Here is a 15,599-nt window from a genome sequence, read left to right as displayed (position 1 = left end):
GCGACTGCTGCTCGGGGACTGGCTGGGCATCGGTCGGCAGGTGTTGAGCTATGGCATTGTGCATCACTTGCTTTGTATATTCTTCTATTATTATTATTATTATTATTACTATTTTACTTTATTTTATTTCAATTATTAAACTGTTCTTATCTCAACCATTGAGTTTTCTTACTTTTACTCTTCTGATTCTCTCCCCCATCCCACCGGGGCTGGGAAAGTGAGCAAGCGGCTGGGTGGCGCTCAGTTTCTGGCTGAGGTTAAACCACGACAAAGGGGAAAATAAGGTCGGGATGGTATCAGATGCTTCTTTTAAGAATTTGCATAATAAACAAATTTGTTTTATTTGACAAAACTGGGGCAGCAATATACATTAAAAAAATTCATTGACATAAATGACATTTTCAAACTGGGACTTTGCATAGTCATAAAAAAATCCATTTCTCCGGATGGCATTGAGAGGTCTCACTAGGAAAGCATAATGTGATTCCTGACATGGCTTATGTGCTATATTAAAAAAGAAATTGTTTAGAGAATGAAAAATAGTGGCAATGCCAAAGCAGATAGCTTGCATGTTGGTTTTAGCTATGTATCTAGTTGAATATTTATGGAAGAGGTAAGTGATGAAAAAATTCCTTTTATGAAATCATAGAAATATTGATTAGCATGTGGGGTTTTCTGGATGTTATGTAGTTCAACCTCGTGCTTGAAGGGGGACTACCACTGACACTAGGTCAGGCTCTGTCCAGCCAGGTCTTGAAAGCCTCTGTGGAGGGAGCTCCCACAAGCCCTTCCAGGCAGCCCCCTCCTTGCAGCACTGCGTTGTGGAAAAGCTGTTTCTCATCTCCAACCTGAGCCTCCCAAGCTGAAACCTGTGCCCCTTGCTATTTTGTAGCAGCACTGAGAAGAGATTGAGAGTTTGGCTCCAATGTCTTTGTAACTGCCCTTCAAGTAGTTGTAGTCTGCAACTAGAACATCCCTTAGTCTGCTTTTTATCAGTCCAAATGAGCTCAGTTTCCTCAACTTCTCACAGTTCATCTGCTCTAGGCTCCTGACCATCTTAGCAGCTGCCTAACAGGTCCCCTCTAGTTTCTCAGTATCCCCCTTGACTGTGTGGGTGGGGAGGACGTGCCAAAACCAGGCACAGTATGTCATGCGTGGCCTCACCAGTGCTGAGTACAGGGCAGTGATAAATTTCTTTGATCTGCAGGACACCTTATAGAGTCGCGTGAGCTGTGGTGAGAGCACATTGTTACCTTACATTCAGCCTGGCAATTGCAGCAATCTTCACTGGCTTCTCACGCTGCTCTGCTAGCTGGTTACCAGCCTGTATTGATGGGTGGGGTTTGTCTGCTCTGGTACGGTGCTACGCTTTTTCTTACTGAAATCTATGAGGTTTCTGTCTGTTTAATCCTCAGCTTAAGGGCCAGGAGTGGACCGTTGAATGGTTTATAGTTCACTGGGTTTGAAAGATATTCAGAGATATGTTGCCAATTGCATTGTCAATTTGTAATAATGACAGCATACGTATAGTATGAATCCTACAAGTCCTTGGGGGATTCTGAGTTAGATCCTCTGTATAGTCAATTAAGAAGCATTACAACTTTCATTTACATTTCATCTAGCATGGAGTAGGCGAGTCAATGGGAATTTCGCATTTAACTTTTATAGTCGTCATTGTTTTGAGTAAAGAGTTCTATCAAAAAACGTTGCTCAAAACATTTGACCTGATATTTACCAAGTGTTTCTGGTAGAAAATGCATGAGTATCTTTAAAACAACAGTATTTCATAGTCAAAAATATTGGAAACAGAATGTCTCAGGGTTTGGGAGAGGTAAGGTTTTGGCTGAGTATGAACTTTGCCAATTCAGTTTCTACTGAGTTCTGTAGTGCCCTGACCAACAGTTAGATGTATTAAAATCTAATGTTTTCTGATAAAATCTAATCTTTCATTAATGTATTAATGGTTGCTTTCACTGAGGATGCCTGATGGATGAACTGTCACAGCCTCCACTCCTGTGTGTCTTAGGGTCTGCTCCTTCATGTGTTTCAGTAGACCATCACGCTAAGCTCTACAGGATTTAATGCTGTTTTCCCTCCTGGTCATTATGGACGCAGGACTGTGATACCTGGGCTGGCACAGGCTGCGGTGCCCTCACTGCTGTGAAGATACTTAGCGGCAATGCTCTACCCTATCTGACTCAAGCAGTGCTATTTAGTTGTGGAGGGGAAAAGTGGATGTTAGAGGTGAAAAAACATACAGGATAGCAAGGACTCCTTCCTTTACCTAGGAAGGGTGAGAGTTCGCTTTTTTCTTGATTTGCCTTATTTTTGTGGTCTGGTGGATCTTTGGCTCCTGTCTGACAACTACAAGACCCCAGAAAACTTAGCTGCTCCTTAGCAAAGGGTACTTTTTCAGCTCTACTATGATCCATGATGCTGTTAGACTAAGACTTCCTCTATAAAAAATAATCTAACTTCTGACAACCTAGACGCTGTTGTATGTAAAAATGTGTGTCTGTGATGTGCATTGGTTGCACAAAACTAGAGGATGGGCTAATGAAAGTCCCATTGGCCCAGATTTTACTTACATGAAAAATTCTTTTTTTTAAGGCCAGTTCTGTGGCAGTCTGGAGGAACATATAATAAATGATAACAGAAATAAGCAAACATGCAAATTAATAAATAAAAACTTCCACTGGAACATGTTGCTGTGTGTTAAACTTTAGCATATATCAATTATTTTTCACTGCTAATGCAGATACCTTCCATTTCTAAATCAACTTTAAAAATGTAAGGGTTTTTTACTATGGCTATTAACTGACAGTGGTCTTCTAATATCAGTCAGAAGGAAAACGTCTATTCCACTTATTCCTTACTTTCTGGATAGCTCCCTGATGTTCAGCTTTGCTCATTTTCCATTTCACAGACTGAGTTTACTTTAACTGAAACTGCCAAGCAGTAATTCAGTTCTTAACTAGATTTGTGGTGGTGAGACAGAGGGTAACATAAAAAGGTAGAACTTATTGGCACAATTCATCATCATACTTTATTGCACACTCGAGTCTACTGGGCAGGCAATGTTATTAAATTGGAAGATGTATCAGAGCCTTCTGAATTTGGCAGGATGAGCACCTTAAATCTCTGGAAGGGCTGATGTGCTCAACTCACGTTCAGTCCCGCTGAATGGTTCCAAGAATACAGGTGGTGTTCCAGGTTAAGCTCTGCAAGGGAGTACAGCTGGCATTGTGTTCGCACTGTGACAATGGTACGTGTGAAGGACTAATGTGTAGAAGGCAAATAGTCATGGCAACAATTATGCTTACCTGTTGTTCTGGGGAGTGGGGCATAACCACATCTGCTTGGTTACTGCTTGTCAAACACTGGTATAACAAGTGTCAGCCACTGTTAGGGAAGTCCAGAATCTATGTTTATTTTTGAGTAGACAGGTCAGTACTAGCAACTAGTTTTATCGAAACACAAATGAATTGCATGTCAAACTAATAAGTGAACAGTGGAGTTCCTGAAGGGAAAAGAGATTTCTTAGTGAAAACTTTATGAAAGACTATGGAGGAATTAGGTATAATTTTTGTTTGTGAAATAAAACATCTTTTGGAAAAAATGCCTTAGTGGTAGGAACATAAAGAAAGCATAAATATAGCAAGGTCAGATAGGGAAATCCCTGTTGTACTGTGGGATCATGAGAAATCTGGGAAGTTTCTGCATTATCTGTGGCCCAGCTGTCAGCTCCAGTGTTACTATGGTCTGGAATCCTGAAAAGGAGTAGGGATTTCACAGTCAGAGTGGGTCGAGACTGGCAATTCTGTGGTCATGAATGTACAGAGGTGGGAATTAAATTGCATTCAAAGAGGTTAAACCAAGAGGACACTTACTTAACAGTAAGTGGCAGCCAAAGAAATTATACTTGTAAAAATACGGAGTATAGTTTTACCAATAAATTTCATTGTGTAAGCGGATCCAAAGAACTAGCTTTCAGTTTGCTGAAAAAGTTAGGATTGGGAAAATTTTGAAATGAAATTTGATTGCAATTTTTAAATTATGAAGTCTTTACATTCAAGTAATTTGTGCTAAAGACACAGCTTATTTCTGGATTTCTCTTTGAATTTTGTAGGATATTCTTCCCACTTCATGTTAGCCCCATGGATAAACCTCACTCTCAAATCTTTTACTTTACTGTCTGCTCATGCTCTCTATTTTGGGAAAATTTTGAAATGAAATTTGATTGCAATTTTTAAATTATGAAGTCTTTACATTCAAGTAATTTGTGCTAAAGACACAGCTTATTTCTGGATTTCTCTTTGAATTTTGTAGGATATTCTTCCCACTTCATGTTAGCCCCATGGATAAACCTCACTCTCAAATCTTTTACTTTACTGTCTGCTCATGCTCTCTATTGAAAATATTTTTAGAGACTCTTCTGAAACTCCTTTCAAGAACACCCCGTCGGAAAGGTAATACACTATGCCTCTTAGGCAGATTTTCAGATGTCTGTTTCTATTTTTTTAAGCTCTCAACTTTCATAAGAAAATACAATCACCAATATATGCACACAATACTTGCATTTTCTGATAATGTGTATTTATTTGTATCCAGAAATACAAATGTTGGGATCAAAATACGAATATAAATAGTATTCTAGACACACAGCCCTACTCTTTAACACAAAGTAAAGTGGAATGGATGTGGTCGATAAGGGAAAGTCATCTGAGAACTTGAAGAGATGAAGCACACGGGTGTTTGACTTTTCTGGTTAGGTCAGTCTGGGGGATCACTAGGATGGCTATCTAACTTAGAATGACATACTGGTACTAATGCTACCTGTATTATTCAAGGCACATTGGGCACATAATTGTACTTTCATTTCACTATGACATCACAAGCTGCACTGCTAGCAAAGAAATCACACACCCCTAAGAAAAACTTAGGAAGGAAGGATAATTAGAAATCTAAAATTTTATTTGTGTTCTATAAGAAAGTTCAATTTGGCACAAAGTTGGCAGTTTTTATGTGATTTCTAAAATTGCACTCACTTAAAAAAAATCCATACGTGGTCATGTTGGGAAAAAATGTTTTGAGAGCAGTATACTGAGAGTTTAAAACAGGATTATATGAGGTGTTTGATGACTGCCTGTGATAGCCACAGACTGGGCTCAGATTCCCTCCAGCCTAGTGTGACAGCCACATGTTGGCCCATGATTTATGGTTGGTATTGCATGTGAGCGTGGATGACAATAAAGTCACAGGACTCCTTAATGACTACAAAAGAGAGTATGGGGGACTGATACTGTAATCTCTCTGCACAAGGGTCCTGCACCTGCGTCGGGGCAACCCCGGCATCAATACAGGCTGAGGGATGAAGGGATTGAGAGCAGCCCTGCCGAGAAGGACTTGGGGGTACTGGTGGATGAAAAGCTGGACATGAACACTGTGGTTCAGAGGAGCACTGTTTTGTGGAAGCTGATTCTGAAATTTTGTTTCCCTTGGAGTACTCTGTCTGGCAGTGGCATACTTCCCTGGTCTGCCTGTGTAATACTGTCAGATGCAATTATTTTACCAGCTTTCCATGAGTTCAACAGCAGCTCACATTTTAAGGATCCCATGTGGTCTGTAAGTATGGAATGGACTCTGTAGCATGCTCTGTTCTACATTCATTTGTCAGCATTTTTTTCAAAATGTCATCAATATTGTTCTATTCATCCATTTTCTATTAATGTGCAATTTAGAAATTTTGGCATTCATCTGTTTTAGGCCTCACTTTAAGTATGTAAATCACAAATCTCACTTTAAGTACTTAAGTTACAAATCTGCTCTCCACAAGCTTTGAAGCCAGTCAATGGATAGTCAACCCCGCCACAATATGATCCAAAGCTCATCCTGTTTGCTTGTAAGAATATTTTAACTTAAACCCCTCTTCTCGTCAATGGTCTTGGTTGATGAGGAAGTTTTTGACTCAGACCTGGAGGCCTTTTCTTTAGAACTTGTAATCATAACACAGTCTCAATAACAAGCCCTCACCAGCTTCACTGTGGATATTTCATTCTTTGTATTTTATAATATATTCTGTCAGTACAGCTTCATCTCTCCCAAGCACTGCCATATGCTGAAAGATCAGCAAGTTTGCAGATGACACCAAGCTGAGTGGTGCTGTCAACATGCCAGAGGGACGGGATGCCATCCAGAGGGACCTGGACAAGCTCAAGAAGTGGGCCCCTGTGAACCTCATGAGGTTCAACAAGGCCAAGTGCAAGGTCCTGCACCTGGGTCAGGGCAAGCCCCGGTATCAATACAGGCTGGGGGATGAAGGGATTGAGAGCAGCTCTGCCGAGAAGGACTTGGGGGTACTGGTGGATGAAAAGCTGGACATGAGCCAGCAATGTGTGCTCGCAGCCCAGAAGGCCAATCATACCCTGGGCTGCATCAAAAGCAGCGTGGCCAGCAGGTCGAGGGAGGTGATTCTGCCCCTCTACTCTGCTCTGGTGAGACCCCACCTGGAGTACTGCGTCCAGCTCTGGAGCCCTCAGCATAAGAAAGACACGGACCTGTTGGAGCGGGTCCAGAGGAGGGCCACAAAAATGATCAGGGGGATGGAACACCTCTCCTGTGAAGAAAGGCTGAGAGAGTTGGGGTTGTTCAGCCTAGAGAAGAGAAGGCTTTGGGGAGACCTTATTGCAGCCTATCAGTACTGAAAGGGGGCTTATAAGAAAGATGGCGGCAAACTCTTTAGCAGGGCCTGTTGCGACAGGACAAGGGGGAATGGCTTTAAACTAAAGGGGGGTAGATTGAGCCTAGATATAAGGAAGACATTTTTTACGCTGAGGGTGGCGAAGCACTGGCACAGGTTGCCCAGAGAGGTGGTGGATGCCCCATCCCTGGAAACGTTCCAGGTCGGGTTGGACGGGGCTCTGAGCAACCTGATCTAGTTGAAGATGTCCCTGCCCATGGCAGGGGGGTTGGACTAGATGACCTTTAGAGGTCCCTTCCAACCCAAACTATTCTATGATTCTATGTTTCTATGACATTAGGAGAGTATTAAGTGCCGTATTAAACACTAAAGGGAGCACCTGGGTTCTCCTAAAAGAAGCTCTACAGGCTAGCTTAGGCCTCCAAGTAAAGCTGAGTTACATGAGTGCTTCCATGACACCAAATAGGCTGTTGTGGCTCCTCTGGCTATTGTCATTCATTACCCAGATAAAAAAATACCTGGCAAATAACTGACTGTATCAGTGCCTGGTTTGCCTGGTTCAGTCCTTGAGAAAGCCTACTCCCAGACATATGAATAAACATAACCACATCTTCTGCTATCTTACTTCGTTGTTCATAAATAGCAAATGATTGGAAGATCAAAATGCATGTTTTGATAGAAAGAAGAGAATTCTCAGGTGTCCAACTCTGAGGCACTGAACTTCATGATGAATTTTATTGTCTAATTTCACATATATTCTAGGAAAACCCTGAGGACTTCAGATGCATACAGACACTGGCTTGAGGACCCACAACAAAAAAAGAAAAAATAAAAGAAAGTAAAGTTTGTAGAAAGGAATACATCATCACAGATCTTGGCTATCTCCCTTGAGGAATGTCAGGAGTCACTAACCAAGTGCTTGAAGTCATTCACAATCCAAAGTCATTTAAAGAAACAGCTGATAGGTAAATTGGATGATTAGAACAATATTTATCCCTAATTCAGGACTTAGGCCTAGACAGGGCTATAGGGTAGCCATATCTCTTTGAGTTATCCACCACAGGTACGGTGTACAAAAATTTACTGTTTAACTTGTCAAAGAAATGCATTTCAAGCGGAGATGATTTTTTTCTGTTAAAACATCATTTCATCTTAGATATAAAAGTTTTGGTTCTAGTATCTACAACAGTGGCCTAAATGATGAGGAAAGTAGATTCTCTGGGTTTTTTTTTCCAGACAAATCATGGATCCCAGGGGAAAAGGTAAAAGTATTAAGGCCACTGAGTCTTGAGGGAAGGCCTTCATTTTTCACATATATACTAGAACCCTTCAAGAAGAGAATGTGGTGAACCATGAGAAGCTTGTAGGCATATAAATATAGTATAAGACTAATGACACTATGCTTTTTTTTCGGTATGTAAGTGTAAGTTTCAATGTAAGTTTTCAATATGTAAGTGTAAGTTGAGCTGATTTTGTGCTTGCCAATTGTATAGGTGAAGGGAGAGAGGGAGGGAGGATCTAAAGTGAACTCAGGGGAAAAAAAAAAAGCTCTAAAGGAAAAAGAACCTCACCTTTCAGCTGTGGAAACACATTCCCAATGCATAGTTTGTTTTTTGCCTATTTTAAACAGTCTTCTGGGAAGTGACCTGAATGAGGTAAACATCAGCCTTGAGTTTATGCTCTGCATCTCTTGGTGGAATGAAGTTGCTGAGTGAAACAGAAAGGATTCTGCTGAACTGCTGCAATCCCACTGCAGTTTTCTTGCTACTTAGGAATTAAGAAACCTACAGACTGCTTAAAAAATAAAGAAAAATCAGACAAATGCTCAATGTGTAGGTTGAAGACATCTAGAATATTGGTCACACACTGTGGTGCTCAGGAAGAACTCCAGCAAGGTCATTGTCCCTCTTTCTAACTCTCAGGCTGGGAGTGGTATATCCTTCAATATCAAGAAATGCTAAAGGCACTAATGTAAGAGGCACAAAGATTTCACTGTAAGGAAGAAGAAGAATATACCTTGAAAAAAATAATCTAATTGTGTAGGCAGCTAAGATTATGGCTTGCCTTCTCTTAGTGCTTTATGGAAACCCAGAAAGAGCAGCCAATGGGAAAAGTACAGTCTGTTATGGACAGGCTTTACAAGTTGCAGTGGGCGCTTTGTTTTACAGCTTAAAAGGTAACACCAACCCTCCAGACTGTGAGGCTAATGAAATCTGTCTTAAAATATTGAGTGTCCCTTCCCACAAAGTCAGCAAGCAGTACAGCAACTATGGTCTTTCCAGAGCTGTCTTGCACCTGGTCACCTGGAGCATGGGCAGGACAGAGTCATTTTTCTAGATGTATGGTGAAATTTGTTGTAAAAAGGAGGTAAGCATCCTCCCTTTCATGAAATGTCCGAGTAAGGTGACTTGTGATAAATTCATGCAGCAACATGAGGTGCTAGACTCTGAGACACATTAGGGCTGCAAAAGTGTTTGAGATAGCTATCTGTCTGAGTTATTTGGCAGGATGCTTCCAGTTCCAGAAATATCATTTCCTATCAGCTAAAGGCTCATGTGTCATTGCTGTTCCAGCTGATGAATGTGCAAACCGCGAGGTGGATGATTTGGAATTAGCTGTGGGTAGTTGGTGGGAAGAATTGAATAAGAGGAGTGGGACACATAAGAACTGCACAGCAATAAAAAATAATTTCTTCCTCCTCTTTTAGCTTCACTACTCATCACTGTCTGTGACGACAGTTCTGGCTTTTTTGATTTTTCCTGCTGTAATTTTTATCATTTTTACTGGTATGTACGATATACCAATACACAGTTGCGAGTTGATGAAGGAGAAAATGAGCATCTGAAAGAGAAGAAAGGTTATCAAAGTGCCTGAGGTGTTTTAATCTACAGCCATACTTCTTGATTAGAAAGTTACATTAAAATTGCATGGCATGTGGTGTACTTCAGTTCCACATTACTGCTGGACATGGAGACAGCATAAACTGGCTGCAAGTTTTTATACACTTATTCTTGGAAGAATGGCTGTAAAAGAAGGAGCTGTCAGTATGTTAGGCATCAGGGCCAGAAGAACTGAGAAGAGTGAATTAAGTGTATAAGAACAGTATTCTTATACATTCTTAATTGTCTTGAAAATGCTGCCCTCAATGCAGGAAAACACTGTCCATCAACTTTTAATTGAAGGAGGAGAATAAGAGGTTTGACTTTAGATCCTCCTGGGAAAAGTTGGTTATCTAAACAAACCCTCACAATCTCTTCTGTAACTTCAGAAAGGAAGGAATGTAATGTGAAGATACTCAATTTTGTGGTTTTACTTACATATCCAGATACATTCATTTTACTAGTAATTTGGTTTTGACTTCCTCCGTTCCCTTCCCTTCCTTGGAAGGGTAAAAAGAAGTACTAAATAATGAAGTAGTTGAATAAATGCAAGTCTTGAATATGAAATTATCTGATAAGAAAATGTTCCAAAATGGTGAAAGGTGGTTCTTACATTTCTCATGGGACAGTGCACACAAGTGTTCATTTTTTTCAATTTGCCAAAGAAGCAAAAGAATATCTGGAGGTTAATGAGGATATTCTTACTACTACAGAAGGATATGGCACATAGGTGTATGCAGATCACATTAGCTAGGTGTCTAGAATAATTGCATTTTGAATGATGCAGAGCCTAGAAAGCTTATCTTCCCTGATCTCTACGGTATTTCAGTGGCTGCCAAAGCACAGAGCAGTGAAGCAGAGAGAGTAAACCAAGCAACTAGGAATAAGCAGAGGAATGCATTCTGGAACCTGCCAGCCTGCGGCCACTCACCTTGCATACAAATCAAATTTTTGCACATAACCCCAGAGTAGAATATATTACACAGTAGAGTATGTCCTCTGCTGTCAGTATAAGAGCAGAAGCCAGTAGTGTCTGGAGATTCTTTCTTGGTTAGGACGGTGGAAAAAAGTGGAATTATATGCTTCTAACTTCTGTTTATGAAAGCACTCAGAAAACAGAGGCAATATGAATGGACTTAGCAGAATCAGTCTGCCAAAGAAGGATCTAATGGGATTGTATGCTTTTAGCAGGAATGGGTAGCCATGAGCAGAAGTGTAAGAAAAGTATATGCTCATCATCTAAAATGGGAATGTTCCACTTCCACGCTTACTCCCAGGACATTCACTTAAGTATGCAATTGCTAAATAAACCTCACTTTACCTGTTCAAGATCTAATGGTGGAAGGCACCTTCTTGTGCCTCATCTGTCTCAATACTCCCACCAAAATCAATTGATTGTGCAGAGGGTTTGCAGGATCAGGCCCCTAAAGGATAACTGTTTCCATTCTTTTACTTAGGCTTGAAATATTTCTAGTATTCTTGCAAAATATGGCTGAAGGTGGCTGTTAGACTAGACTAATTCATAATTAGAGACCAGGATATTCAACTTCAATTCAATGACCTTCTTGCACCGCTGAAAATATAACTCTCATCCTTAAATAAAATCCATACTTCCAAGTGCAGGACACAGAGGTTTACAGAGTAATAGATTTTACAGAGTAATTTGCTACAGAGAGTTAGCAAAAACTTCCACATGTATTTTGAAATCAGAAGGTTATCATTGGTTTAGAAGACATCATACTGGGCAGATTTTGCTAAAAATAAGGTTTTGATCCTGCCCCAAAATATTTCTTCTCTGTGCTTCTAATTTGAATTTTGTCAGTCCTTAGAGAAGTGATTCCCCTCCCTCACCTAGACCCAGCTCTGTCTCTGATATTTTAGACAAGTGAAAAACAGAAGGAAGTATTTTGAATAACTACAGTTAACTTTTGTGTTAGTAATTTCTTTCAGTGAAAAACTCAGTGGAAGCACAGAGAAACAGCAATGACAGACAGTGATGTTTCAAAGAACACGACAGCATTTCTTTTCCTTTAGAATTACCATTGCATTAGTTTTTGCTTGTTTGCAAGATTTTCCTTCTGAGGAGAAAAGGAACTGCTCTTCAGTCACATCTACTACTCATTTTTTATCAAATACTGTGTGGAAAAGACACACATTTTTTGAGGTGATAAAAAAATGATCAGGTCCTCCAGAAGAGAAAAAAAATAGATTTTTTTTTTAGGTATGTTTTAACTTTAATCATTTGTAACCATTTGTCATCCAAAGGGTAGTGAAAAGCCACTGCTATTTAGTTTTGAATCTGTTTTGTTTGCTTAATAACAATTACTGAGACAGTCTGTAAAAGGCGTAGTCTAGTTTAACACTGTAAAACTAGCTTTTGAAAACATGGGTAGTTTAAGAATTTAATGGTCAAAAGCTTTAAAAGTACAAAATAGCTTTTTAGGGTAAAAAATAGTTGATAGTTTAGGAAAAAAATGAAAACAACCTTTTTCTGCATGTGGCAACTATCCCATGTTTAATCCAAGTGTGACAATTGAGTTCCCGTAATGCACTATTCAAGTAAAAAGTGTTCAGTCTTCAGCTCAGACCCAGGGAACAACTGCCGTGAGTAAGGACTGCAATATTTAACTCTATGGAAGGAACAAAAAATGTCCTTTGGCACACAAGTTTTTCAATTTTGTAAAATAACTTTGAGAGAAAAAACAAGAATGCATGAGAGCACTTTTTAGTAAATTGCAATCTGAAGAAAGTCACATATTCCTAGTGCTATTATATAGTGATTTTTACTCATGGCCTATCAACTGTGATCTGCTACAATGACACAAACAAGCAGGAATCTTGTCCTGCTTCGAGTAGAGTACTTTAGAAATCAATGACCATCCTGTGTTTAACCAGTCATAAAAAAGACAGTTAAAAGCTTGAAAAACTGTAGAAGTTATGCCTACAGCTGCCTCAGAGACAGGCAAGTCTTTTATTCATATCAAAATAATAGCTTTCTTATAACTCTGCCTTTTCACCTTAAGTTAAAACCAATATGTGTAGGTAAGTGGCTAACTCCATGAATCCCAGACCTTTGCGGAAAGTAACATCTATGTTTTGATCCCACCAGAGACATTTCTTACTGTCTTTTGGTGGTTTCTCTATAGCAAGCAGAATCACCAATGAAATATTTCCCAAAACCTATGGGACATAGCTCAAGCAAGTTTAAATACAAATGAGTGGTTTCGTTGGCTTTGGCTTATTTGCCAGTGCCAGTGTATGTTGCTCTGAGCCTCAGGGATATGGCAGCATTTTGAAGAAAGTATGTGAATGAAGAACAAAAATGACATATTTAACTTTTGCCTGAATTGTATATAGCTTCTATGCCAAGGGAGAGTAGTAAAGATTCTAATATACAATAATTATTCATAAACATCGCTTACACTACAAATTCAGCTGAATTTTGTAAGAATCTTTTCCTTAAAATGAATAGCAGTAAGGAGAGAATTCTTCCATGTTTTTCTTTTTCAGGCAATTACATATTAAAATTCTTCATCAGGCTCTGTGATGGTGAAGGTTAATGTGGCCTTTATAATTTGAGATGAAACTGACCGCGTCCTTCACTTTTTCTGCACTTTCACCATCCCTCCGCGCTGTGAAAACACAGCAGTCTTCACCACTACAGGCAACATTTAAAGATAGAGGTATCCAACCCAATAGACCAGGTTGAACAGCAGGAAGGATGTAGGAAAAAAAACCCTAGAGTAAGAGTCCAGTTCTAAGATGTCTATGTGAATCCGTCCTCTCCTCCATGAGCCTGATTTACACTCTTCGTAACAACAGAAAAAGCTCTGGCAGTCTTTCCCATCCAGACATTCATAGACGCACGCATCTTCAAATTCTTGCCAGTACATGGCATTGTTCAATGTGATGACTGTAGTTGGTGGTCTCATATCAAGTACAGAATAATTCTGAGGAGAGAAAAAGAAACGAACAATTTGATAAACTTCCATGGATGATGCAGATCACGATTAATAATCATGGGAAAAAATCACAGGAGCTGGGAATAAGAGGTCAATACTATAGGAATTCTAGATTTGGGGAATCATCTTTCTGTCCCTCAAAAGATGCCTTTTCAGATGAACTTCCATAGAGAGATTGTGGAGTGGCAAGTTAAATAATTCTAGGTGTATTTTCTACCTGGGCAACTCAAGCATATATTGCCTAGTAATAATTTTTTCACACTTAGGAGTTCACTTGCCTGTCAGAATATTAGTTGCAAGTTGCTTTAAATACTTGCAGCTACTACATTTAGGAATGGACTCTGAAAAATAAGGAAGACGTGTGTGTCCCCCCCGTTTAATTACAGAACGATAGTGTAGCCGCATTCACTGCCTCTTAACTTTACCATGATTTATAAAACAGATATGGTCAGCAACAGATAGTGATGATTTCAGTACAGGATTTCAAAATGCCATCGCTAGGCATGTCCCATTAGTGCTTATTACACTAACCATGCTCAGAAATAGGGCACTTTGATATCATGAATCCACACAGTACCACTTGCGCCTACAGACCTCTCCTTCTTCAATGTACTCCCTATTTACACTTTGTCAGCTTTTCTGTCACACCATTTCCTTTTCCTGAAAGGTGCTTTCTCACGATAGACTCCTCTCTCATCGAGCCACCCGTTCCATCCTCACAAGTGTCACCTCCTCCACTGGCATCACTAGGAAAGGTCCCATCATCATCGCTGCCTGTCTGCACTGCCTCGACAAAGCAGACTCCAGCCCTGCCAGCACGGTTTTCTCCACCTCGGGGGCCCTTCCTCTCCCTGTGATTGCGCTGAGCATTGCCTTTGCCTGCAGGAGCATGCCGGGCATGTACTACCGAGCTAGCCATGCCTCTGCATCTTGCCTGCATGCATTCTGGAGGGTGCTCTGGGCCCCTGCTTCCACACTTGTTATACAAAACATGCAACGTTTCCTGTTAAAGATCTTGGGGCGTATCTGAAAACTTTCACTCTGTATGTGAAACAGAACAGTGATATGATTGATGTGCCTTAGGAGAAATTTTCCTTTTTCTGTTGACTTTGTTTTCTTTCTACAAATCCTTTGATTTGGCACATGATAATATTACCCATCTCATTAAATTGCTGGTCCCTGAGCTAAGATCTTGATGCGGCATCCCTCTGCTTAGGTGTTGGCATTTCCAACATAGATAACTACATCTGAACAACTGCCCTATGGTATCCAGCCAATTACTTCTAGGACACAATTCATCTCATCATAAGTAGATGGCTAAAATCTCTCAGGTGCATTGTGCTGTGGACTGTAAACAGATTGCAGTTTAGAAGCAGATTATTACAAATCTATTTGTTGTGAATGACTTTATCTCTGAGATTAGATGACACAAATAATGCCTGCATGGTCCTCTCTCATTTGTGAAGTTTCAGGTGGCTGGTATCAGAGCTTTACAATGTGCTGCCACATGGAAAAGGTCTAAGATTATTGTACAAGCCGTCATTTTTTGACTGAAGTACCTTGGAGAGAAAAAAAGCTATGACTAAAGTATACATGGAATTCTGCTATACCACCGTGTCACATATTCATTTCTTGCAGTCCTTTATGAAAAATTCCTACTCAGGGACTGAAATTTTCTATGCCTGGCTACAATATTTATGTTAAAAAGAAAACGTGGTGGGTTGACCCTGGCTGGATGCCAGGTGCCCACCAAAGCTGGTCTATCACTCCCCTTCCTCAGCTGGACAGGGGAGAGAAAATATAACGAAAAGCTCGTGGGTCGAGATGAGGACAGGGAGAGATCACTCACCAATTACTGTCATCAGCAAAACAGACTCGACTTGGGGAAAAAAAAACCCTAATTTATTACCAATCAAACCAGAATACTATAATGAGAAATAAAACCAAATCTTAAAAACACCTTCCCCCCACTCCTCCCTTCTTCCCGGGCTTAACTTCACTCCCGATTTTCTCTACCTCCTCCCCCACAGCGGCGCAGGGGGACGGGGAATGGGGGTT

The 15,599-nt window shown here is 40.2% G+C and overlaps 1 protein-coding gene across 1 annotated transcript in view; it reads right to left on the bottom strand.

The window, feature by feature from the left end:
- Positions 1-13,250: 13,250 nt before the first annotated feature.
- GABRG3 (gamma-aminobutyric acid type A receptor gamma3 subunit) overlaps positions 13,251-15,599 on the bottom strand; it is a 337,705-nt gene continuing 335,356 nt past the window's right edge. The window contains exon 9 of the mRNA XM_009281337.1: positions 13,251-13,529. Within this exon, the coding sequence (XP_009279612.1) occupies positions 13,251-13,529 (279 nt within the window). The remainder of the gene's footprint in view (positions 13,530-15,599) is intronic.

The sequence above is a fragment of the Aptenodytes forsteri genome, unplaced genomic scaffold (assembly GCF_000699145.1).
Source record: "Aptenodytes forsteri isolate BGI_AS27 unplaced genomic scaffold, ASM69914v1 Scaffold212, whole genome shotgun sequence".
Taxonomy (NCBI): Eukaryota; Metazoa; Chordata; class Aves; order Sphenisciformes; family Spheniscidae; genus Aptenodytes; species Aptenodytes forsteri.
The sequence above is the reverse complement of the archived record's forward strand: the minus strand, read 5'-3'. Positions and strand labels throughout refer to the sequence as shown.